The sequence below is a fragment of the Ascaphus truei genome, unplaced genomic scaffold (assembly GCF_040206685.1).
Source record: "Ascaphus truei isolate aAscTru1 unplaced genomic scaffold, aAscTru1.hap1 HAP1_SCAFFOLD_1132, whole genome shotgun sequence".
NCBI classification, from domain to species: Eukaryota; Metazoa; Chordata; class Amphibia; order Anura; family Ascaphidae; genus Ascaphus; species Ascaphus truei.
This window is the reverse complement of record NW_027453999.1, coordinates 53,611-78,305: the sequence shown is the minus strand read 5'-3', so window position 1 is coordinate 78,305 and position 24,695 is coordinate 53,611. Positions and strand designations below refer to the sequence as shown.

The 24,695-nt window shown below is 52.1% G+C and overlaps 1 protein-coding gene across 1 annotated transcript; it reads right to left on the bottom strand.

Moving 5' to 3' along the window:
• Positions 1-8,860: 8,860 nt before the first annotated feature.
• LOC142475287 (lysozyme C-1-like) lies at positions 8,861-23,360 on the bottom strand. Its single transcript, XM_075581219.1, has 4 exons — positions 23,222-23,360; positions 21,486-21,644; positions 12,671-12,749; positions 8,861-9,013 (listed from the first exon to the last, which is right to left on the bottom strand). The coding sequence occupies exons 1-4, from the start codon at positions 23,358-23,360 to the stop codon at positions 8,947-8,949; spliced, it is 444 nt and encodes a 147-aa protein (XP_075437334.1). The 3' UTR covers positions 8,861-8,946.
• Between the last annotated feature and the right edge of the window lie 1,335 nt (positions 23,361-24,695).

The following is a 24,695-nucleotide window of genomic DNA, read 5'->3' as shown; positions in this document are numbered from 1 at the left end:
AACCAGTGTCAGACAACGAAAGGATGCAAGTACTGGGAGTCCCTGTAACTAGTGTCAGACAATGAAAGGATGCAAGTACTGGGAGTCCCTGTAACCAGTGTCAGACAACGAAAGGATGCAAGTACTGGGAGTCCCTGTAACTAGTGTCAGACAATGAAAGGATGCAAGTACTGGGAGTCCCTGTAACCAGTGTCAGACAACGAAAGGATGCAAGTACTGGGAGTCCCTGTAACCAGTGTCAGACAATGAAAGGATGCAAGTACTGGGAGTCCCTGTAACCAGTGTCAGACAACGAAAGGATGCAAGTACTGGGAGTCCCTGTAACTAGTGTCAGACAATGTAAGGATGCATGTACTGGGAGTCCCTGTAACCAGTGTCAGACAATGAAAGGATGCAGGTACTGGGAGTCCCTGTAACTAGTGTCAGACAATGTAAGGATGCATGTACTGGGAGTCCCTGTAACTAGTGTCAGACAATGAAAGGATGCAAGTACTGGGAGTCCCTGTAACCAGTGTCAGACAATGAAAGGATGCAAGTACTGGGAGTCCCTGTAACCAGTGTCAGACAACGAAAGGATGCAAGTACTGGGAGTCCCTGTAACCAGTGTCAGACAATGTAAGGATGCAAGTACTGGGAGTCCCTGTAACCAGTGTCAGACAATGAAAGGATGCATGTACTGGGAGTCCCTGTAACCAGTGTCAGACAATGAAAGGATGCATGTACTGGGAGTCCCTGTAACCAGTGTCAGACAATGAAAGGATGCATGTACTGGGAGTCCCTGTAACCAGTGTCAGACAATGAAAGGATGCATGTACTGGGAGTCCCTGTAACCAGTGTCAGACAATGAAAGGATGCAAGTACTGGGAGTCCCTGTAACCAGTGTCAGACAATGAAAGGATGCAAGTACTGGGAGTCCCTGTAACCAGTGTCAGACAACGAAAGGATGCAAGTACTGGGAGTCCCTGTAACTAGTGTCAGACAATGAAAGGATGCAAGTACTGGGAGTCCCTGTAACCAGTGTCAGACAATGAAAGGATGCATGTACTGGGAGTCCCTGTAACTAGTGTCAGACAATGAAAGGATGCAAGTACTGGGAGTCCCTGTAACCAGTGTCAGACAATGAAAGGATGCAAGTACTGGGAGTCCCTGTAACCAGTGTCAGACAATGAAAGGATGCATGTACTGGGAGTCCCTGTAACCAGTGTCAGACAACGAAAGGATGCAAGTACTGGGAGTCCCTGTAACCAGTGTCAGACAATGAAAGGATGCATGTACTGGGAGTCCCTGTAACCAGTGTCAGACAATGAAAGGATGCAAGTACTGGGAGTCCCTGTAACCAGTGTCAGACAATGAAAGGATGCATGTACTGGGAGTCCCTGTAACCAGTGTCAGACAATGTAAGGATGCATGTACTGGGAGTCCCTGTAACTAGTGTCAGACAATGTAAGGATGCATGTACTGGGAGTCCCTGTAACTAGTGTCAGACAATGTAAGGATGCATGTACTGGGAGTCCCTGTAACTAGTGTCAGACAATGTAAGGATGCAAGTACTGGGAGTCCCTGTAACCAGTGTCAGACAATGAAAGGATGCAAGTACTGGGAGTCCCTGTAACTAGTGTCAGACAATGTAAGGATGCATGTACTGGGAGTCCCTGTAACTAGTGTCAGACAATGTAAGGATGCATGTACTGGGAGTCCCTGTAACTAGTGTCAGACAATGAAAGGATGCATGTACTGGGAGTCCCTGTAACCAGTGTCAGACAATGAAAGGATGCAAGTACTGGGAGTCCCTGTAACCAGTGTCAGACAATGAAAGGATGCATGTACTGGGAGTCCCTGTAACCAGTGTCAGACAATGAAAAAATGTCAACCCAACACAAGGTCCTGTATCAAGAATCGCTGTGTGATACTTAGCTAGATAACCGCTATACTCTGCTCCATAACGTTACACAGCACTGCTTGGGGGCTCCCGCTGTAGACCGACTGTTCGGGATCAGCTGCTTAACGTGACGTGACGTCACCATGCCACAGTGCCCACGCCCTACGCGTTTCTCTCCAGGCAGAGCTTCGTCAGGGGCAGGTGGATGACGGGACTACAGACCTGCCTCACTTAAATAGCAATGGACAGATATGATGATTGGTATAATTAACCTTTAGCTGCCACTGTGTGGTAAACTTAAACATATGTAAATCGCAGCGCAAGTCTGCAGATACCCGACTGATGTTACACTATATCTACTTGGGCACTATTCAAGTATAAATACCCAATGTGTATGTAACAATATATAATTAATGAAACAAAAATAGCAAACCGCAATACTATTAATTAACAGTGTAATACTGTAACTGGATACTCATTATCGAGCAAATGCTTCACCGCCGGGGAGAATGAGGCAACTCCTATACATATCTTATTTGCAAATACTCATGGACCCATTGTTGGGAATAATTTGCACCGCTAATATTTACAATATATACAGAGGGGAAAAGGAATCCGACCAAGTGCACTTTGGATATGATGTAATTAAGTCCATAGCACAGTACATAAACAACAAATCACTAGGGACAGACAGAATGATTAAATGAAAGGGGTGAATGTGAAGCCCTCATTTAGGCCCAATGGATATAGGGTTTTTAAGCGATATATCCATTCAGCTTCTCTTTGCAGAAGTCTGCGATCAATGTCACCTCCTCTTATTGTGTTCCTGATACGATCAATCCCTATGAACTGAAGGCAGCCTGGGTCCCCATTATGTCTTGAATTAACATGGCGTGCTACTGGTGTGTCAGCTTTATTAAGAACAGAGTTAATGTGTTCTAACACGCGTCTACGCAGCTCGCGTATTGTTTTGCCTACATATCTGTGACCGCACTCACAATTGATAAGGTAAATGACATTAAAACTTTTACAATTCACAAAGTGTCTTATTTCGAATTGCTTGGTTTTGTTATCACTATCAAAAGTTTTTGTGGTAAGCAGGTATTGGCACGCATCGAAAGCAGCCTTTGGGTGGATTAGGTAGCCATGTTTTAGGGGTCTTATGTTGATGATGACTATGTACCAAGTCATCCTTCAGATTTTTGGACCTCCTACTGGTGATGCTCGGAGTGTCATTCAGTACAGAGGATAGATCGCTATCAGATTTTAATATATGCCAGTGTCTAGAGAATATCTGTTTAACATCATCCCATCTTTGGCTATAAGTGCCAATGCATCTTATTACAGTATCTTTTACTTTCACATTAGGAACAAGTAGAGTGTCCCTATCACATTGCAGTGCCCGATTGTATGCCCTTTGTACATTTTTCAGGGAATACCCTCTATCCAGGAATCTACTTTTAAGATCTTGTGATTGTAACTTAAAGTCCTGTAGGGTCGAGCAATTGCGTCGTAAGCGCAAATACTGCCCTGTTGGTATTCCTCGGATAAGAGAGTCTGGATGTTGGCTTTGAGCCAGTAACAAATTATTTGTTGAGGTAGCTTTTCTAAACACTGTGGTTTGAATACTGTGAGAGGGATCAATAGTGATACTCAGATCCAAAAACGTTATCTTGGTTTGGCTATACTCTGAGGTTAAGCGTAAATTTAGAGTATTGATATTAAGCCGTCTAATAAAGTCAATCAACATATCTTTTGGACCACTCCAAATTAGCATGATATCGTCGATAAATCTGAGCCATAGATCTATGTACTCAGAAAATATCGCATTCTCTTCAGTGAAGACAATAGTGGCCTCCCACCAGCCCAGGTACAAGTTCGCATAGGTTGGGGCACAAGACGTCCCCATAGCTGTACCCTGGGTCTGGTGGTAGAATAAGCCATCAAATAAAAAATAGTTGTGTCCATTCACACACACAGAGCGCTGCTGCTGCTTCTCCATTCACACACACAGAGCGCTGCTGCTTCTGCTTCTCCATTCACACACACAGAGCGCTGCTGCTGCTTCTCCATTCACACACACAGAGCGCTGCTGCTGCTTCTCCATTCACACACACAGAGCGCTGCTGCTGCTTCTCCATTCACACACACAGAGCGCTGCTGCTGCTTCTCCATTCACACACACAGAGCGCTGCTGCTGCTTCTCCATTCACACACACAGAGCGCTGCTGCTGCTTCTCCATTCACACACACAGAGCGCTGCTGCTGCTTCTCCATTCACACACACAGAGCGCTGCTGCTGCTTCTCCATTCACACACACAGAGCGCTGCTGCTTCTCCATTCACACACACAGAGCGCTGCTGCTGCTTCTCCATTCACACACACAGAGCGCTGCTGCTGCTTCTCCATTCACACACACAGAGCGCTGCTGCTGCTGCTGCTTCTCCATTCACACACACAGAGCGCTGCTGCTGCTGCTTCTCCATTCACACACACAGAGCGCTGCTGCTGCTGCTTCTCCATTCACACACACAGAGCGCTGCTGCTGCTGCTTCTCCATTCACACACACAGAGCGCTGCTGCTGCTGCTTCTCCATTCACACACACAGAGCGCTGCTGCTGCTTCTCCATTCACACACACAGAGCGCTGCTGCTGCTGCTTCTCCATTCACACACACAGAGCGCTGCTGCTGCTGCTTCTCCATTCACACACACAGAGCGCTGCTGCTGCTTCTCCATTCACACACACAGAGCGCTGCTGCTGCTGCTTCTCCATTCACACACAGAGAGCGCTGCTGCTGCTTCTCCATTCACACACACAGAGCGCTGCTGCTGCTTCTCCATTCACACACACAGAGCGCTGCTGCTGCTTCTCCATTCACACACACAGAGCGCTGCTGTTGCTTCTCCATTCACACATACAGAGCGCTGCTGCTGCTTCTCCATTCACACACACAGAGCGCTGCTGCTGCTTCGCCATTCACACACACAGAGCGCTGCTGCTGCTTCTCCATTCACACATACAGAGCGCTGCTGCTGCTTCTCCATTCACACATACAGAGCGCTGCTGCTGCTTCTCCATTCACACACACAGAGCGCTGCTGCTGCTTCGCCATTCACACACACAGAGCGCTGCTGCTGCTGCTTCTCCATTCACACACACAGAGCGCTGCTGCTGCTTCTCCATTCACACACACAGAGCGCTGCTGCTGCTGCTTCTCCATTCACACACACAGAGCGCTGCTGCTGCTTCTCCATTCACACACACAGAGCGCTGCTGCTGCTGCTTCTCCATTCACACACAGAGAGCGCTACTGCTGCTTCTCCATTCACACAGACAGAGCGCTGCTGCTGCTTCTCCATTCACACACACAGAGCGCTGCTGCTGCTTCTCCATTCACACACACAGAGCGCTGCTGCTGCTTCTCCATTCACACATACAGAGCGCTGCTGCTGCTTCTCCATTCACACACACAGAGCGCTGCTGCTGCTTCGCCATTCACACACACAGAGCGCTGCTGCTGCTTCTCCATTCACACACACAGAGCGCTGCTGCTGCTTCTCCATTCACACACACAGAGCGCTGCTGCTGCTGCTTCTCCATTCACACACACAGAGCGCTGCTGCTGCTTCTCCATTCACACACACAGAGCGCTGCTGCTGCTTCTCCATTCACACACACAGAGCGCTTCTGCTGCTTCTCCATTCACACACACAGAGCGCTGCTGCTGCTGCTGCTTCTCCATTCACACACACAGAGCGCTGCTGCTGCTGCTGCTTCTCCATTCACACACACAGAGCGCTGCTGCTGCTGCTTCTCCATTCACACACACAGAGCGCTGCTGCTGCTGCTTCTCCATTCACACACACAGAGCGCTGCTGCTGCTGCTTCTCCATTCACACACACAGAGCGCTGCTGCTGCTGCTTCTCCATTCACACACACAGAGCGCTGCTGCTGCTTCTCCATTCACACACACAGAGCGCTGCTGCTGCTGCTTCTCCATTCACACACACAGAGCGCTGCTGCTGCTGCTTCTCCATTCACACACACAGAGCGCTGCTGCTGCTTCTCCATTCACACACACAGAGCGCTGCTGCTGCTGCTTCTCCATTCACACACAGAGAGCGCTGCTGCTGCTTCTCCATTCACACACACAGAGCGCTGCTGCTGCTTCTCCATTCACACACACAGAGCGCTGCTGCTGCTTCTCCATTCACACACACAGAGCGCTGCTGCTGCTTCTCCATTCACACATACAGAGCGCTGCTGCTGCTTCTCCATTCACACACACAGAGCGCTGCTGCTGCTTCTCCATTCACACACACAGAGCGCTGCTGCTGCTTCTCCATTCACACATACAGAGCGCTGCTGCTGCTTCTCCATTCACACATACAGAGCGCTGCTGCTGCTTCTCCATTCACACACACAGAGCGCTGCTGCTGCTTCGCCATTCACACACACAGAGCGCTGCTGCTGCTGCTTCTCCATTCACACACACAGAGCGCTGCTGCTGCTTCTCCATTCACACACACAGAGCGCTGCTGCTGCTGCTTCTCCATTCACACACACAGAGCGCTGCTGCTGCTTCTCCATTCACACACACAGAGCGCTGCTGCTGCTTCTCCATTCACACACACAGAGCGCTGCTGCTGCTTCTCCATTCACACACACAGAGCGCTGCTGCTGCTTCTCCATTCACACACACAGAGCGCTGCTGCTGCTGCTTCTCCATTCACACACAGAGAGCGCTGCTGCTGCTTCTCCATTCACACAGACAGAGCGCTGCTGCTGCTTCTCCATTCACACACACAGAGCGCTGCTGCTGCTTCTCCATTCACACACACAGAGCGCTGCTGCTGCTTCTCCATTCACACATACAGAGCGCTGCTGCTGCTTCTCCATTCACACACACAGAGCGCTGCTGCTGCTTCGCCATTCACACACACAGAGCGCTGCTGCTGCTTCTCCATTCACACACACAGAGCGCTGCTGCTGCTTCTCCATTCACACACACAGAGCGCTGCTGCTGCTGCTTCTCCATTCACACACACAGAGCGCTGCTGCTGCTGCTGCTTCTCCATTCACACACACAGAGCGCTGCTGCTGCTGCTTCTCCATTCACACACACAGAGCGCTGCTGCTGCTCCATTCACACACACAGAGCGCTGCTGCTGCTCCATTCACACACACAGAGCGCTGCTGCTGCTGCTTCTCCATTCACACACACAGAGCGCTGCTGCTGCTGCTTCTCCATTCACACACACAGAGCGCTGCTGCTGCTGCTTCTCCATTCACACACACAGAGCGCTGCTGCTGCTTCTCCATTCACACACACAGAGCGCTGCTGCTGTTGCTTCTCCATTCACACACACAGAGCGCTGCTGCTGCTGCTGCTTCTCCATTCACACACACAGAGCGCTGCTGCTGCTTCTCCATTCACACACACAGAGCGCTGCTGCTGCTTCTCCATTCACACACACAGAGCGCTGCTGCTGCTTCTCCATTCACACACACAGAGCGCTGCTGCTGCTGCTGCTTCTCCATTCACACACACAGAGCGCTGCTGCTTCTCCATTCACACACACAGAGCGCTGCTGCTGCTTCTCCATTCACACACACAGAGCGCTGCTGCTGCTGCTTCTCCATTCACACACACAGAGCGCTGCTGCTGCTTCTCCATTCACACACACAGAGCGCTGCTGCTGCTGCTTCTCCATTCACACACACAGAGCGCTGCTGCTGCTTCTCCATTCACACACACAGAGCGCTGCTGCTGCTTCTCCATTCACACACACAGAGCGCTGCTGCTGCTTCTCCATTCACACACACAGAGCGCTGCTGCTGCTTCTCCATTCACACACACAGAGCGCTGCTGCTGCTTCTCCATTCACACACACAGAGCGCTGCTGCTGCTGCTTCTCCATTCACACACACAGAGCGCTGCTGCTGGTTCTCCATTCACACACACAGAGCGCTGCTGCTGCTTCTCCATTCACACACACAGAGCGCTGCTGCTGCTTCTCCATTCACACAGACAGAGCGCTGCTGCTGCTTCTCCATTCACACACACAGAGCGCTGCTGCTGCTTCTCCATTCACACACACAGAGCGCTGCTGCTGCTGCTTCTCCATTCACACACAGAGAGCGCTGCTGCTGCTTCTCCATTCACACACACAGAGCGCTGCTGCTGCTTCTCCATTCACACACACAGAGCGCTGCTGCTGCTTCTCCATTCACACACACAGAGCGCTGCTGCTGCTGCTTCTCCATTCACACACAGAGAGCGCTGCTGCTGCTTCTCCATTCACACACACAGAGCGCTGCTGCTGCTTCTCCATTCACACACACAGAGCGCTGCTGCTGCTTCTCCATTCACACAGACAGAGCGCTGCTGCTGCTTCTCCATTCACACACACAGAGCGCTGCTGCTGCTTCTCCATTCACACACACAGAGCGCTGCTGCTGCTGCTTCTCCATTCACACACAGAGAGCGCTGCTGCTGGTTCTCCATTCACACACACAGAGCGCTGCTGCTGCTTCTCCATTCACACACACAGAGCGCTGCTGCTGCTTCTCCATTCACACACACAGAGCGCTGCTGCTGCTTCTCCATTCACACACACAGAGCGCTGCTGCTGCTTCTCCATTCACACACACAGAGCGCTGCTGCTGCTGCTTCTCCATTCACACACACAGAGCGCTGCTGCTGCTGCTTCTCCATTCACACACACAGAGTGCTGCTGCTGCTTCTCCATTCACACACACAGAGCGCTGCTGCTGCTTCTCCATTCACACACACAGAGTGCTGCTGCTTCTCCATTCACACACACAGAGCGCTGCTGCTGCTTCTCCATTCACACACACAGAGTGCTGCTGCTTCTCCATTCACACACACAGAGCGCTGCTGCTGCTGCTTCTCCATTCACACACACAGAGCGCTGCTGCTGCTTCTTGAGTTTATATCATTTATTCCCAACATGTATTGCCCCGAACATTGTAAATATTCCTTGATAAACAAGTGAATGAATGGACGCAGGGACGGCATGAATACAAGACTCTCCTTCTCACAAACTGCATCCACTCACAAAGCTGCTGACGTCCTTATTTTTGCAGTAGTTGTTCCAAGCAACCCTAACAATAATAAATAATAGCAGTTAACAAGTGACAGGAGGGATTGGGGTAACCCATATTGTCATTTATCCCTGGAAATACAAGTATCTCATGTGTGCAGATTTTACTGAAAGTTATTTTAACTAGAGAGGGGGCACAGACATGATGGCAGAGAGGGGGACACAGACATGATGGCAGAGAGGGGGCACAGACATGATGGCAGAGGGGGGGACACAGACATGATGGCAGAGAGGGGGGCACAGACATGATGGCAGAGGGGGGCACAGACATGATGGCAGAGAGGGGGGCACAGATATGATGGCAGAGAGGGGGGCACAGACATGATGGCAGAGAGGGGGGCACAGACATGATGCAGAGAGGGGGACATAGACATGATGGCAGAGAGGGGGACACAGATATGATGCAGAGAGGGGGACACAGACATGATGCAGAGAGGGGGACATAGACATGATGCAGAGAGGGGGACACAGACATGATGCAGAGAGGGGGACATAGACATGATGCAGAGAGGGGGACATAGACATGATGGCAGAGAGGGGGACACAGACATGATGGCAGAGAGGGGGACACAGACATGATGGCAGAGAGGGGGACACAGACATGATGGCAGAGAGGGGGACACAGACATGATGGCAGAGAGGGGGACACAGACATGATGACAGAGAGGGGACACAGACATGATGGCAGAGAGGGGGACACAGACATGATGGCAGAGAGGGGGGCACAGACATGATGGCAGAGAGGGGGACACAGACATGATGGCAGAGAGGGGGACACAGACATGATGGCAGAGAGGGGGACACAGACATGATGCAGAGAGGGGGACACAGACATGATGGCAGAGAGGGGGGCACAGACATGATGGCAGAGAGGGGGACACAGACATGATGGCAGAGAGGGGGACACAGACATGATGGCAGAGAAGGGGACACAGACATGATGGCAGAGAGGGGGACACAGACATGATGGCAGAGAGGGGGACACAGACATGATGGCAGAGAGGGGGACACAGACATGATGGCAGAGAAGGGGACACAGACATGATGGCAGAGAGGGGGGCACAGACATGATGACAGAGAGGGGGACACAGACATGATGGCAGAGAGGGGGACACAGACATGATGGCAGAGAGGGGGACACAGACATGATGGCAGAGAGGGGGACACAGACATGATGGCAGAGAGGGGGACACAGACATGATGGCAGAGAGGGGGACACAGACATGATGGCAGAGAGGGGGACACAGACATGATGGCAGAGAGGGGGACACAGACATGATGGCAGAGAGGGGGACACAGACATGATGGCAGAGAGGGGGACACAGACATGATGGCAGAGAGGGGGGCACAGACATGATGGCAGAGAGGGGGGCACAGACATGATGGCAGAGAGGGGGCACAGACATGATGGCAGAGAGGGGGACACAGACATGATGACAGAGAGGGGGACACAGACATGATGGCAGAGAGGGGGACACAGACATGATGGCAGAGAGGGGGACACAGACATGATGGCAGAGAGGGGGGCACAGACATGATGGCAGAGAGGGGGGCACAGACATGATGGCAGAGAGGGGGACACAGACATGATGGCAGAGAGGGGGACACAGACATGATGGCAGAGAGGGGGGCACAGACATGATGGCAGAGAGGGGGACATAGACATGATGGCAGAGAGGGGGGCACAGACATGATGGCAGAGAGGGGGACACAGACATGATGGCAGAGAGGGGGGCACAGACATGATGCAGAGAGGGGGACATAGACATGATGGCAGAGAGGGGGACACAGACATGATGGCAGAGAGGGGGACACAGACATGATGGCAGAGAGGGGGGCACAGACATGATGCAGAGAGGGGGACATAGACATGATGGCAGAGAGGGGGACACAGACATGATGGCAGAGAGGGGGACACAGACATGATGGCAGAGAGGGGGACACAGACATGATGGCAGAGAGGGGGGCACAGACATGATGGCAGAGAGGGGGACACAGACATGATGGCAGAGAGGGGGGCACAGACATGATGGCAGAGAGGGGGACACAGACATGATGGCAGAGAGGGGGGCACAGACATGATGGCAGAGAGGGGGACACAGACATGATGGCAGAGAGGGGGACACAGACATGATGGCAGAGAAGGGGACACAGACATGATGGCAGAGAGGGGGACACAGACATGATGGCAGAGAGGGGGGCACAGACATGATGGCAGAGAGGGGGACACAGACATGATGGCAGAGAGGGGGACACAGACATGATGGCAGAGAGGGGGGCACAGACATGATGGCAGAGAGGGGGGCACAGACATGATGGCAGAGAGGGGGGCACAGACATGATGGCAGAGAGGGGGACACAGACATGATGGCAGAGAGGGGGACACAGACATGATGGCAGAGAGGGGGACACAGACATGATGGCAGAGAGGGGGGCACAGACATGATGCAGAGAGGGGGACATAGACATGATGCAGAGAGGGGGCACAGACATGATGGCAGAGAGGGGGGCACAGACATGATGGCAGAGAGGGGGACACAGACATGATGGCAGAGAGGGGGACACAGACATGATGGCAGAGAGGGGGACACAGACATGATGGCAGAGAGGGGGGCACAGACATGATGCAGAGAGGGGGACATAGACATGATGCAGAGAGGGGGCACAGACATGATGGCAGAGAGGGGGGCACAGACATGATGGCAGAGAGGGGGACACAGACATGATGGCAGAGAGGGGGACACAGACATGATGGCAGAGAGGGGGACACAGACATGATGGCAGAGAGGGGGACATAGACATGATGGCAGAGAGGGGGACACAGACATGATGGCAGAGAGGGGGACACAGACATGATGGCAGAGAGGGGGACACAGACATGATGGCAGAGAGGGGGGCACAGACATGATGGCAGAGAGGGGGACACAGACATGATGGCAGAGAGGGGGACACAGACATGATGGCAGAGAGGGGGACATAGATATGATTCCCCCCCCCCATGTAATTTCTCTGAGATAAATACAAGAGCCGGGCGGTTTGATCTCAGTCTAAAGATAAAATCCCGTCACTTTCACTTGTTTTTTTCTTTGTTAAATCTGCAGCTTTATTTTGCGCCAGTTTTGGAGCTCAGCAATGCTGAAACGTAAGCCCGGTTACCGGACGTACAGAGGGAGAATTGAATAAAAAACATTATTATTTCCCCTAAGTTTGTAATATTTGACTGTGTGGTGCAGGAAGACTTAAACCAAACTACTTGTGTCCCTATGATTACAGCTAGCTGGGCAAGCTGCGTGCCCCCAATCCCACACTGAATACCTTAACCCTTAGTCATAGCCACGTCTTCTGAGACTGACTTACCAGGCCCCCATAGTCATAGCCACATCTTCTGAGACTGACTTACCAGGCCCCCATAGTCATAGCCACATCTTCTGAGACTGACTTACCAGGCCCCCATAGTCATAGCCACATCTTCTGAGACTGACTTACCAGGCCCCCATAGTCATAGCCACGTCTTCTGAGACTGACTTACCAGGCCCCCATAGTCATAGCCACGTCTTCTGAGACTGACTTACCAGGCCCCCATAGTCATAGCCACGTCTTCTGAGACTGACTTACCAGGCCCCCATAGTCATAGCCACGTCTTCTGAGACTGACTTACCAGGCACCCATGCCATTAGGGTCTCGGACAACTCTCTTGGCACATACAATGTCATCGCTGATATCGTCATTCATTAAACCTTATGGAATGAATCATAGCGTTAAGACATTGCAAGTCTGAGGCATCACACTTCTGGATATATTTTATAGAATAGGTTGAATAATATATATATATATATATATATATATAGTCAGATAATATACTTGGATTTTCAACATTGAGTGCTGTCTCTTGTTTACCAATCCTTGGAACGGTAACGTATAACTATATATATATAGCAGAATTTTCTGCTAGCTGCCCCTGGATCAACGGAACTATATATATATATATAGTTATGGTGGGTAAAAAAAATGACAAAAACCCTCCACAGTAAAGCATATAGCAACTGTAAATATTACTGTATATTCACTGTCATTTCCCAGAATCCCTTGCTGCAGTGGAAGTGCTGGGTGATAATGGGGAAAGACAGGGTTGCAGACCTGTCTACGACATGCAAATGAAAATACAGTAATGTTTACAGTTGCTATATATATATATCCTTTTAAATATTGTAAATATATTGGTTAATGTTCTGTTCAAGGCAGATGTGAGGTATGAGAGGGAGCGGCTCAGTGAGTACAGACACTGACTGGCACTGAGTGTGAAGCAGGGGAATCTGGGAGAAGGAGCGGCTCAGTGAGTAAAGACACTGACTGGCACTGAGTGTGAAGCAGGGGAACCTGGGAGAAGGAGCGGCTCAGTGAGTAAAGACACTGACTGGCACTGAGTGTGAAGCAGGGGAGCCTGGGAGAAGGAGCGGCTCAGTGAGTAAAGACACTGACTGGCACTGAGTGTGAAGCAGGGGAGCCTGGGAGAAGGAGCGGCTCAGTGAGTAAAGACACTGACTGGCACTGAGTGTGAAGCAGGGGAACCTGGGAGAAGGAGCGGCTCAGTGAGTAAAGACACTGACTGGCACTGAGTGTGAAGCAGGGGAACCTGGGAGAGGGAGCGGCTCAGTGAGTAACGACACTGACTGGCACCGAGTGTGAAGCAGGGGAGCCTGTGAGAAGGAGCGCCTCAGTGAGTAACGACACTGACTGCCACTGAGTGTGAAGCAGGGGAACCTGGGAGAAGGAGCGGCTCAGTGAGTAAAGACGCTGACTGGCACTGAGTGTGAAGCAGGGGAACCTGGGAGAAGGAGCGGCTCAGTGAGTAAAGATACTGACTGGCACTGAGTGTGAAGCAGGGGAACCTGGGAGAAGGAGCGGCTCAGTGAGTAAAGACACTGACTGGCACTGAGTGTGAAGCAGGGGAACCTGGGAGAAGGAGCGGCTCAGTGAGTAAAGACACTGACTGGCACTGAGTGTGAAGCCGGGGAGCCTGGGAGAAGGAGCGGCTCAGTGAGTAAAGACACTGACTGGCACTGAGTGTGAAGCAGGGGAGCCTGGGAGAAGGAGCGGCTCAGTGAGTAAAGACACTGACTGGCACTGAGTGTGAAGCAGGGGAACCTGGGAGAAGGAGCGGCTCAGTGAGTAAAGACACTGACTGGCACTGAGTGTGAAGCAGGGGAACCTGGGAGAGGGAGCGGCTCAGTGAGTAACGACACTGACTGGCACCGAGTGTGAAGCAGGGGAGCCTGTGAGAAGGAGCGGCTCAGTGAGTAACGACACTGACTGCCACTGAGTGTGAAGCAGGGGAACCTGGGAGAAGGAGCGGCTCAGTGAGTAAAGACGCTGACTGGCACTGAGTGTGAAGCAGGGGAACCTGGGAGAAGGAGCGGCTCAGTGAGTAAAGATACTGACTGGCACTGAGTGTGAAGCAGGGGAACCTGGGAGAGGGAGCGGCTCAGTGAGTAAAGACACTGACTGGCACTGAGTGTGAAGCAGGGGAACCTGGGAGAGGGAGCGGCTCAGTGAGTAAAGACACTGACTGGCACTGAGTGTGAAGCAGGGGAGCCTGGGAGAAGGAGCGGCTCAGCGAGTAAAGGCACTGACTGGCACTGAGTGTGAAGCAGGGGAACCTGGGAGAAGGAGCGGCTCAGTGAGTTAAGACACTGACTGGCACCGAGTGTGAAGCAGGGGAACCTGGGAGAAGCAGCGGCTCAGTGAGTACAGACACTGACTGGCACTGAGTGTGAAGCAGGGGAGCCTGGGAGAAGGAGCGGCTCAGTGAGTAAAGACACTGACTGGCACTGAGTGTGAAGCAGGGGAACCTGGGAGAAGGAGCGGCTCAGTGAGTAAAGACACTGACTGGCACTGAGTGTGAAGCAGGGGAACCTGGGAGAAGGAGCGGCTCAGTGAGTAAAGACACTGACTGGCACTGAGTGTGAAGCAGGGGAACCTGAGAGAAGCAGCGGCTCAGTGAGTACAGACACTGACTGGCACTGAGTGTGAAGCAGGGGAGCCTGGGAGAAGGAGCGGCTCAGTGAGTAAAGACACTGACTGGCACTGAGTGTGAAGCAGGGGAACCTGGGAGAAGCAGCGGCTCAGTGAGTACAGACACTGACTGGCACTGAGTGTGAAGCAGGGGAGCCTGGGAGAAGGAGCGGCTCAGTGAGTAAAGACACTGACTGGCACTGAGTGTGAAGCAGGGGAACCTGGGAGAAGGAGCGGCTCAGTGAGTAAAGACACTGACTGGCACTGAGTGTGAAGCAGGGGAACCTGGGAGAAGGAGCGGCTCAGTGAGTAAAGACACTGACTGGCACTGAGTGTGAAGCAGGGGAACCTGGGAGAAGGAGCGGCTCAGTGAGTAAAGATACTGACTGGCACTGAGTGTGAAGCAGGGGAGCCTGGGAGAAGGAGCGGCTCAGTGAGTAAAGACACTGACTGGCACTGAGTGTGAAGCAGGGGAGCCTGGGAGAAGGAGCGGCTCAGTGAGTAAAGACACTGACTGGCACTGAGTGTGAGGCAGGGGAACCTGGGAGAAGCAGCGGCTCAGTGAGTAAAGACACTGACTGGCACTGAGTGTGAAGCAGGGGAACCTGGGAGAAGCAGCGGCTCAGTGAGTACAGACACTGACTGGCACTGAGTGTGAAGCAGGGGAGCCTGGGAGAAGGAGCGGCTCAGTGAGTAAAGACACTGACTGGCACTGAGTGTGAAGCAGGGGAACCTGGGAGAAGGAGCGGCTCAGTGAGTAAAGACACTGACTGGCACTGAGTGTGAAGCAGGGGAACCTGGGAGAAGGAGCGGCTCAGTGAGTAAAGACACTGACTGGCACTGAGTGTGAAGCAGGGGAACCTGGGAGAAGTAGCGGCTCAGTGAGTAAAGACACTGACTGGCACTGAGTGTGAAGCAGGGGAGCCTGGGAGAAGGAGCGGCTCAGTGAGTACAGACACTGACTGGCACTGAGTGTGAAGCAGGGGAACCTGGGAGAAGCAGCGGCTCAGTGAGTACAGACACTGACTGGCACTGAGTGTGAAGCAGGGGAACCTGGGAGAAGGAGCGGCTCAGTGAGTAAAGACACTGACTGGCACTGAGTGTGAAGCAGGGGAACCTGGGAGAAGGAGCGGCTCAGTGAGTACAGACACTGACTGGCACTGAGTGTGAAGCAGGGGAACCTGGGAGAAGGAGCGGCTCAGTGAGTACAGACACTGACTGGCACTGAGTGTGAAGCAGGGGAACCTGGGAGAAGCAGCGGCTCAGTGAGTACAGACACTGACTGGCACTGAGTGTGAAGCAGGGGAGCCTGGGAGAAGGAGCGGCTCAGTGAGTAAAGACACTGACTGGCACTGAGTGTGAAGCAGGGGAACCTGGGAGAGGGAGCGGCTCAGTGAGTAAAGACACTGACTGGCACTGAGTGTGAAGCAGGGGAGCCTGGGAGAAGGAGCGGCTCAGCGAGTAAAGGCACTGACTGGCACTGAGTGTGAAGCAGGGGAACCTGGGAGAAGGAGCGGCTCAGTGAGTTAAGACACTGACTGGCACCGAGTGTGAAGCAGGGGAACCTGGGAGAAGCAGCGGCTCAGTGAGTACAGACACTGACTGGCACTGAGTGTGAAGCAGGGGAGCCTGGGAGAAGGAGCGGCTCAGTGAGTAAAGACACTGACTGGCACTGAGTGTGAAGCAGGGGAACCTGGGAGAAGCAGCGGCTCAGTGAGTACAGACACTGACTGGCACTGAGTGTGAAGCATGGGAGCCTGGGAGAAGGAGCGGCTCAGTGAGTAAAGACACTGACTGGCACTGAGTGTGAAGCAGGGGAACCTGGGAGAAGCAGCGGCTCAGTGAGTACAGACACTGACTGGCACTGAGTGTGAAGCAGGGGAGCCTGGGAGAAGGAGCGGCTCAGTGAGTAAAGACACTGACTGGCACTGAGTGTGAAGCAGGGGAACCTGGGAGAAGGAGCGGCTCAGTGAGTAAAGACACTGACTGGCACTGAGTGTGAAGCAGGGGAACCTGGGAGAAGGAGCGGCTCAGTGAGTAAAGACACTGACTGGCACTGAGTGTGAAGCAGGGGAACCTGGGAGAAGGAGCGGCTCAGTGAGTAAAGATACTGACTGGCACTGAGTGTGAAGCAGGGGAGCCTGGGAGAAGGAGCGGCTCAGTGAGTAAAGACACTGACTGGCACTGAGTGTGAAGCAGGGGAGCCTGGGAGAAGGAGCGGCTCAGTGAGTAAAGACACTGACTGGCACTGAGTGTGAGGCAGGGGAACCTGGGAGAAGCAGCGGCTCAGTGAGTAAAGACACTGACTGGCACTGAGTGTGAAGCAGGGGAACCTGGGAGAAGCAGCGGCTCAGTGAGTACAGACACTGACTGGCACTGAGTGTGAAGCAGGGGAGCCTGGGAGAAGGAGCGGCTCAGTGAGTAAAGACACTGACTGGCACTGAGTGTGAAGCAGGGGAACCTGGGAGAAGGAGCGGCTCAGTGAGTAAAGACACTGACTGGCACTGAGTGTGAAGCAGGGGAACCTGGGAGAAGGAGCGGCTCAGTGAGTAAAGACACTGACTGGCACTGAGTGTGAAGCAGGGGAATCTGGGAGAAGCAGCGGCTCAGTGAGTAAAGACACTGACTTGCACTGAGTGTGAAGCAGGGGAACCTGGGAGAAGTAGCGGCTCAGTGAGTAAAGACACTGACTGGCACTGAGTGTGAAGCAGGGGAACCTGGGAGAAGGAGCGGCTCAGTGAGTAAAGACACTGACTGGCACTGAGTGTGAAGCAGGGGAACCTGGGAGAAGGAGCGGCTCAGTGAGTACAGACACTGACTGGCACTGAGTGTGAAGCAGGGGAACCTGGGAGAAGGAGCGGCTCAGTGAGTACAGACACTGACTGGCACTGAGTGTGAAGCAGGGGAACCTGGGAGAGGGAGCGGCTCAGTGAGTACAGACACTGACTGGCACAGAGTGTGAAGAAGGGGAACCTGGGAGAAGGAGCGGCTCAGTGAGTAAAGACGCTGACTGGCACTGAGTGTGAAGCAGGGGAACCTGGGAGAAGGAGCGGCTCAGTGAGTAAAGATACTGACTGGCACTGAGTGTGAAGCAGGGGAACCTGGGAGAGGGAGCGGCTCAGTGAGTAAAGACACTGACTGGCACAGAGTGTGAAGCAGGGGAACCTGGGAGAAGGAGCGGCTCGGTGAGTACAGACACTGACTGGCACTGAGTGTGAAGCAGGGCAGCCTGGGAGAAGGAGCGGCTCAGCGAGTAAAGGCACTGACTGGCACTGAGTGTGAAGCAGGGGAACCTGGGAGAGGGAGCGGCTCAGCGAGTAAAGACACTGACTGGCACTGAGTGTGAAGCAGGGGAACCTGGGAGAGGGAGCGGCTCAGTGAGTAAAGACACTGACTGGCACTGAGTGTGAAGCAGGGGAACCTGGGAGAAGGAGCGGCTCAGTGAGTTAAGACACTGACTGGCACCGAGTGTGAAGCAGGGGAACCTGGGAGAAGCAGCGGCTCAGTGAGTACAGACACTGACTGGCACTGAGTGTGAAGCAGGGGAGCCTGGGAGAAGGAGCGGCTCAGTGAGTAAAGACACTGACTGGCACTGAGTGTGAAGCAGGGGAACCTGGGAGAAGGAGCGGCTCAGTGAGTAAAGACACTGACTGGCACTGAGTGTGAAGCAGGGGAACCTGGGAGAAGGAGCGGCTCAGTGAGTAAAGACACTGACTGGCACTGAGTGTGAAGCAGGGGAACCTGGGAGAAGCAGCGGCTCAGTGAGTACAGACACTGACTGGCACTGAGTGTGAAGCAGGGGAGCCTGGGAGAAGGAGCGGCTCAGTGAGTAAAGACACTGACTGGCACTGAGTGTCAAGCAGGGGAACCTGGGAGAAGCAGCGGCTCAGTGAGTAAAGACACTGACTGGCACTGAGTGTGAAGCAGGGGAACCTGGGAGAAGGAGCGGCTCAGTGAGTAAAGATACTGACTGGCACTGAGTGTGAAGCAGGGGAGCCTGGGAGAAGGAGCGGCTCAGTGAGTAAAGACACTGACTGGCACTGAGTGTGAAGCAGGGGAGCCTGGGAGAAGGAGCGGCTCAGTGAGTAAAGACACTGACTGGCACTGAGTGTGAAGCAGGGGAACCTGGGAGAAGCAGCGGCTCAGTGAGTAAAGACACTGACTGGCACTGAGTGTGAAGCAGGGGAACCTGGGAGAAGCAGCGGCTCAGTGAGTACAGACACTGACTGGCACTGAGTGTGAAGCAGGGGAGCCTGGGAGAAGGAGCGGCTCAGTGAGTAAAGACACTGACTGGCACTGAGTGTGAAGCAGGGGAACCTGGGAGAAGGAGCGGCTCAGTGAGTAAAGACACTGACTGGCACTGAGTGTGAAGCAGGGGAACCTGGGAGAAGGAGCGGCTCAGTGAGTAAAGACACTGACTGGCACTGAGTGTGAAGCAGGGGAACCTGGGAGAAGCAGCGGCTCAGTGAGTAAAGACACTGACTGGCACTGAGTGTGAAGCAGGGGAACCTGGGAGAAGGAGCGGCTCAGTGAGTAAAGATACTGACTGGCACTGAGTGTGAAGCAGGGGAGCCTGGGAGAAGGAGCGGCTCAGTGAGTAAAGACACTGACTGGCACTGAGTGTGAAGCAGGGGAGCCTGGGAGAAGGAGCGGCTCAGTGAGTAAAGACACTGACTGGCACTGAGTGTGAAGCAGGGGAACCTGGGAGAAGCAGCGGCTCAGTGAGTAAAGACACTGACTGGCACTGAGTGTGAAGCAGGGGAACCTGGGAGAAGCAGCGGCTCAGTGAGTACAGACACTGACTGGCACTGAGTGTGAAGCAGGGGAGCCTGGGAGAAGGAGCGGCTCAGTGAGTAAAGACACTGACTGGCACTGAGTGTGAAGCAGGGGAACCTGGGAGAAGGAGCGGCTCAGTGAGTAAAGACACTGACTGGCACTGAGTGTGAAGCAGGGGAACCTGGGAGAAGGAGCGGCTCAGTGAGTAAAGACACTGACTGGCACTGAGTGTGAAGCAGGGGAACCTGGGAGAAGTAGCGGCTCAGTGAGTAAAGACACTGACTGGCACTGAGTGTGAAGCAGGGGAACCTGGGAGAAGGAGCGGCTCAGTGAGTAAAGACACTGACTGGCACTGAGTGTGAAGCAGGGGAACCTGGGAGAAGGAGCGGCTCAGTGAGTACAGACACTGACTGGCACTGAGTGTGAAGCAGGGGAACCTGGGAGAGGGAGCGGCTCAGTGAGTACAGACACTGACTGGCACAGAGTGTGAAGCAGGGGAACCAGGTTCAATTCCCGGTGTTGGCTCTATGTGGACTTGGGCAGTCCCTTTATCTCCCTGTGCCTCAGGCACCAAAAACATAGTGTGTAAGCTCCACGTAAAACTAGCAGCGCTATACAAGAACATGCTATTATTATAATTATACAAATATATTCAAGGAATTTTCGAGGGAATTTTTAATCCCAGTGAGAGTACAAAGGACTCAGGGACATCCCTTAAGGTTGGAGGAAAGGAGATTTCACCAGCAACAAAGGAATTGGTTCTGTACAGTAAGGGCAGTTACAATGTGGAATTCATTACCCATGGAGACTGTGATGGCAGATACAATAGATTTGCCCAAAAAAAGGATGGACATCTTTATAGATAGGAAAAGTATACAGGGATATACCCAATAAGTATACATGGGAAGGATGTAAGCTGGCTGCCATTACTTGTGTGAGGAAGGGAGTCTTTCCCCTTATGCAGGATAATTGGTAAATGTTTCACTAGAATTTTCTGCCCCTGGATCAACGGAACTATATATATATATCGGATGCGTATCTTGCGTATTTCAGCCGGGATTCACTAAGCGCTGATGCAGAGGTATTGCCTCCGGTGTTAACTGCCACTGACTTGAAGTGCAGTTAATGCTGGATCGGGGTGTGATACCCTGCATCGCCCCTTAGCGATACCCTGCATCGCCCCTTAGGGATACCCTGCATCGCCCCTTAGCGATACCCTGCATCGCCCCTTAGCGATACCCTGCATCGCCCCTTAGCGATACCCTGCATCGCCCCTTAGCGATAACCTGCATCGCCCCTTAGCGATACCCTGCATCGCCCCTTAGCGATACCCTGCATCGCCCCTTAGCGATACCCTGCATCGCCCCTTAGCGATACCCTGCATCGCCCCTTAGCGATACCCTGCATCGCCCCTTAGTGAAACTCCCCCTTAGACTTTAACAAAGGTTGAATTCCATGATATATGCCTTTTTTTCAACCTAATATACTATGTTACTGTTAGGGTTAGGGTTAGGGTTAGGGTCAGGGTTAGGGTTATGGTCAGGGTTAGGGTTAGGGTTAGGGTTATGGTCAGGGTTAGGGTTAGGGTTATGGTCAGGGTTAGGGTTAGGGTTAGGGTTATGGTCAGGGTTAGGGTTAGGGTTATGGTCAGGGTCAGGGTTAGGGTTAGGGTTAGTGGTACTTACTGGTGCAGCTAACGCTACAAGCGCTCACATTCCCGGACGTCTTCCCATCATTACACCACCAGTAGCTGTTGATCTGGAATATTCCGTAGTCGCGACTCCAGCCATTATCATACAATGCATTTGTGGTGTAACGGCTCTCGTAATAAGACAAACACATCCCTGCGACATAGAAAAGAAGGGAACACCCTCAAAACGTATACTAGGCTGATAACTCTGGAGGATATGCCGGAGAATAAGAGACCCATATATACCAAGAAAGTAGGAAATAAATCTACCCAGAAGCGCTCGTACAGTAACAGAGAAGAAATAATCTAAGGTCTATAGAAAATAGAATGGGGTTAGAATTAAACAGGAAAATACAGAGAAAACACCAGGGTGTAGCTGTAGACCGGGCAAGGCCTGGGGGCCCGCACTCTTGGGGGCCCGCTCTCCCCCCTGTTGGGTTGGAGGAGAGTGGAGGATGCTGGCTGCGGAGTGCAGAGCTCATCACGGAACAGCTGGGGGAGAGGGGGGAGGAGGAGAGGGGGGGGGGGAGCGGAGGAGGGGGGCGGATGCTGCGGAGTGCAGATCACTGAACAGCTGGAGAGAGGAGGGAGGAGGAGAGGGGGGGGGAGCGGAGGAGGGGGGAGGATGCTGCGGAGTGCAGATCACTGAACAGCTGGAGAGAGGAGGGAGGAGGAGAGGGGGGGGGAGCGGAGGAGGGGGGAGGATGCTGCGGAGGGGGGAGCGGAGGAGGGGGGAGGATGCTGCGGAGGGGGGAGCGGAGGAGGGGGGAGGACTGTCTTCCTGCTTAACCACTTCCGGGCAGCAGGTGGCGCTGCAGAGCACTCCATTGCTGCTCCCGTGTGTCTCTGGGTTGGTATGTGTGTGTGTCTGTGTTGGTGTGTGTGTGTATTTGTAATGCATTATGTGTGTTTCATGCATTATGTGTATGTATATGTTGTATATTTAGTGGGTTTTTTATATGTTGAATATAAATGTGTATTTGTATATGTATGTGTGTGTAACACTAAAGTTGCATGTTTGGTATGTGTGTATATGATGTAGTGTGTGTGTGTATATGGGTGGGGAGGGAGGAGAGACAGGATAGGGGGAGGAGAGAGAGAAGATTGGGAGGAGAGATAGGATGGGGGGAGGAGAGATGATGATGATGATGAGAGATGATGATGAGAGAGCAGGGGAGCACAATATTTTTCTCTTGCGCCCCCCTGCCGGCTGTCCCACTCTACGCACTCCTCCCCTCCCCTTACTTTGGTTCTGGGCGTCATGACGTCTTGTTGCCATGGCGACGCGTCTCCAGAAGCCGTCTGAACCAAGGTAAGTGAAGTTTACATACATGGCCCTATTCCCTCAGGCGCCACCTCCACACGATACTAATATCGCTACTTTTAGGTCGAGCGGCCGGCCTTTTCTGTCTAGTATTTTTTTTTATATTAATGGGGCCCTGAAAGCATTTCTGCTCGGGAGCCCTCGAACGTCTAGCTACGCCATCGGAAAACCCAGAGGAAACGGTGAGAAAAACATAGAAATCTAAGGAATTTATTCTCCGAAGTCTTTCAGCGGATTAAGAAGAAATCTCCATTGAATAGGATTCTTTTTCCTGGGTAACTTTGCTGCCTATTTTTTGCCCTCGCTTTGCAGCTGAGTCTTTGATAACAGATAGGGATATGTAATCTGCATAAAGCACGCACAGAAATCAGACCGCGACCTGCAGAACACGCAGACTTTATACATACAGTTTGCAAGGCTGTATCCATTATATCCATCCAGGCCGGCGTTCTGAAGGACCTTGGCCAGCTCACATTTGGTATTGACCTTGGCCTCGCTGTTCCCAAAGAAGAAAGCAAGAAGAATCAGACTCAGGAGAGACCTCATGTCGCTGCCGATTCCCCTTCACACCCGCTGCAGAATGGGGCCTTATTATATAGAGGGATATGTTTGAGGAGACTGATTCAAATCAGCCTTCATTAACCATTGACCTGCTCTTTAAACAAATAACTGTTGCTTTTTTCCATGTCAAATTAGATGTTTTTTTTTAACATCTTACAAACTTTAACCTCATAACTCCTGGAGGCCAAGAGCCTCAAAGCATTCTCCATTTTGGTATGGACAGAAAATGGAACTAAAAATGAAACATGGCAGTCACGCGAAAAGGAAAAGATCCGGTTAGATGAGCGCTCGGACGCACCTTTCAGTACAATATGTAGATTGGGTGGTGATAAAACTTAATATTTTAATTATTAATAGATAAAATTAATTGTAGTGAATAGACAAATACTAAATGACGAAGAAACAAGTTGATTCGGCTAATTAAAATGTTGCATTTTTAAGTGCCTTCATATGAGTTTGTTGGGCTGTAGTAGATGTAGAATCAACTTGTTCATTTGTCGTTTAGTGTTTGTCTGCTCACTACAATTAATTTCATCTATTAATAATTAAACTATTAACTTTTACCACCACCCCATCTACATATTCTACAGAAATGGGTATCAGAGGGCGCATCTAACTGGGATATTTCTCTTTTCGTGTGACTCCTATGTTTATCCCAGGCAGCACCTTGTCTATACTAACTAAATAGTCAAAACTACCGACCAGGCTGAGCAAGGGTCCCCTTTTCCCCAGGTTCACACACAACATTTATAATAACACATAACATAATACAAATTTTACACTAATAAAACAGCCTTTCAAATATGTGCTCTTACAGTATTATTGATGATCTGAAGGACACTTTTGGGTGGGCACCTACTGTTACTTATTATTCTTGTAACTCCATATCTTTTATTTGGGGCCTCATTGTTACCAATGTAATTATCAAACACCTTGTAGAAAGCTCTGAGAGTCACTGCTTGTCCCTTCTTGCTACAGGACAGTCACTGCAGGACAGTCTACAGGTCAGTCACTGCAGGACAGTCTACAGGTCAGTCACTGCAGGACAGTCTACAGGTCAGTCACTGCAGGACAGTCTACAGGTCAGTCACTGCAGGACAGTCTACAGGTCAGTCACTGCAGGACAGTCTACAGGTCAGTCACTGCAGGACAGTCTACAGGTCAGTCACTGCAGGACAGTCTACAGGTCAGTCACTGCAGGACAGTCTACAGGTCAGTCACTGCAGGACAGTCTACAGGTCAGTCACTGCAGGACAGTCTACAGGTCAGTCACTGCAGACCTCACCTGGGATGGGAGCAGTAGACAACGTGGCAGTTGGA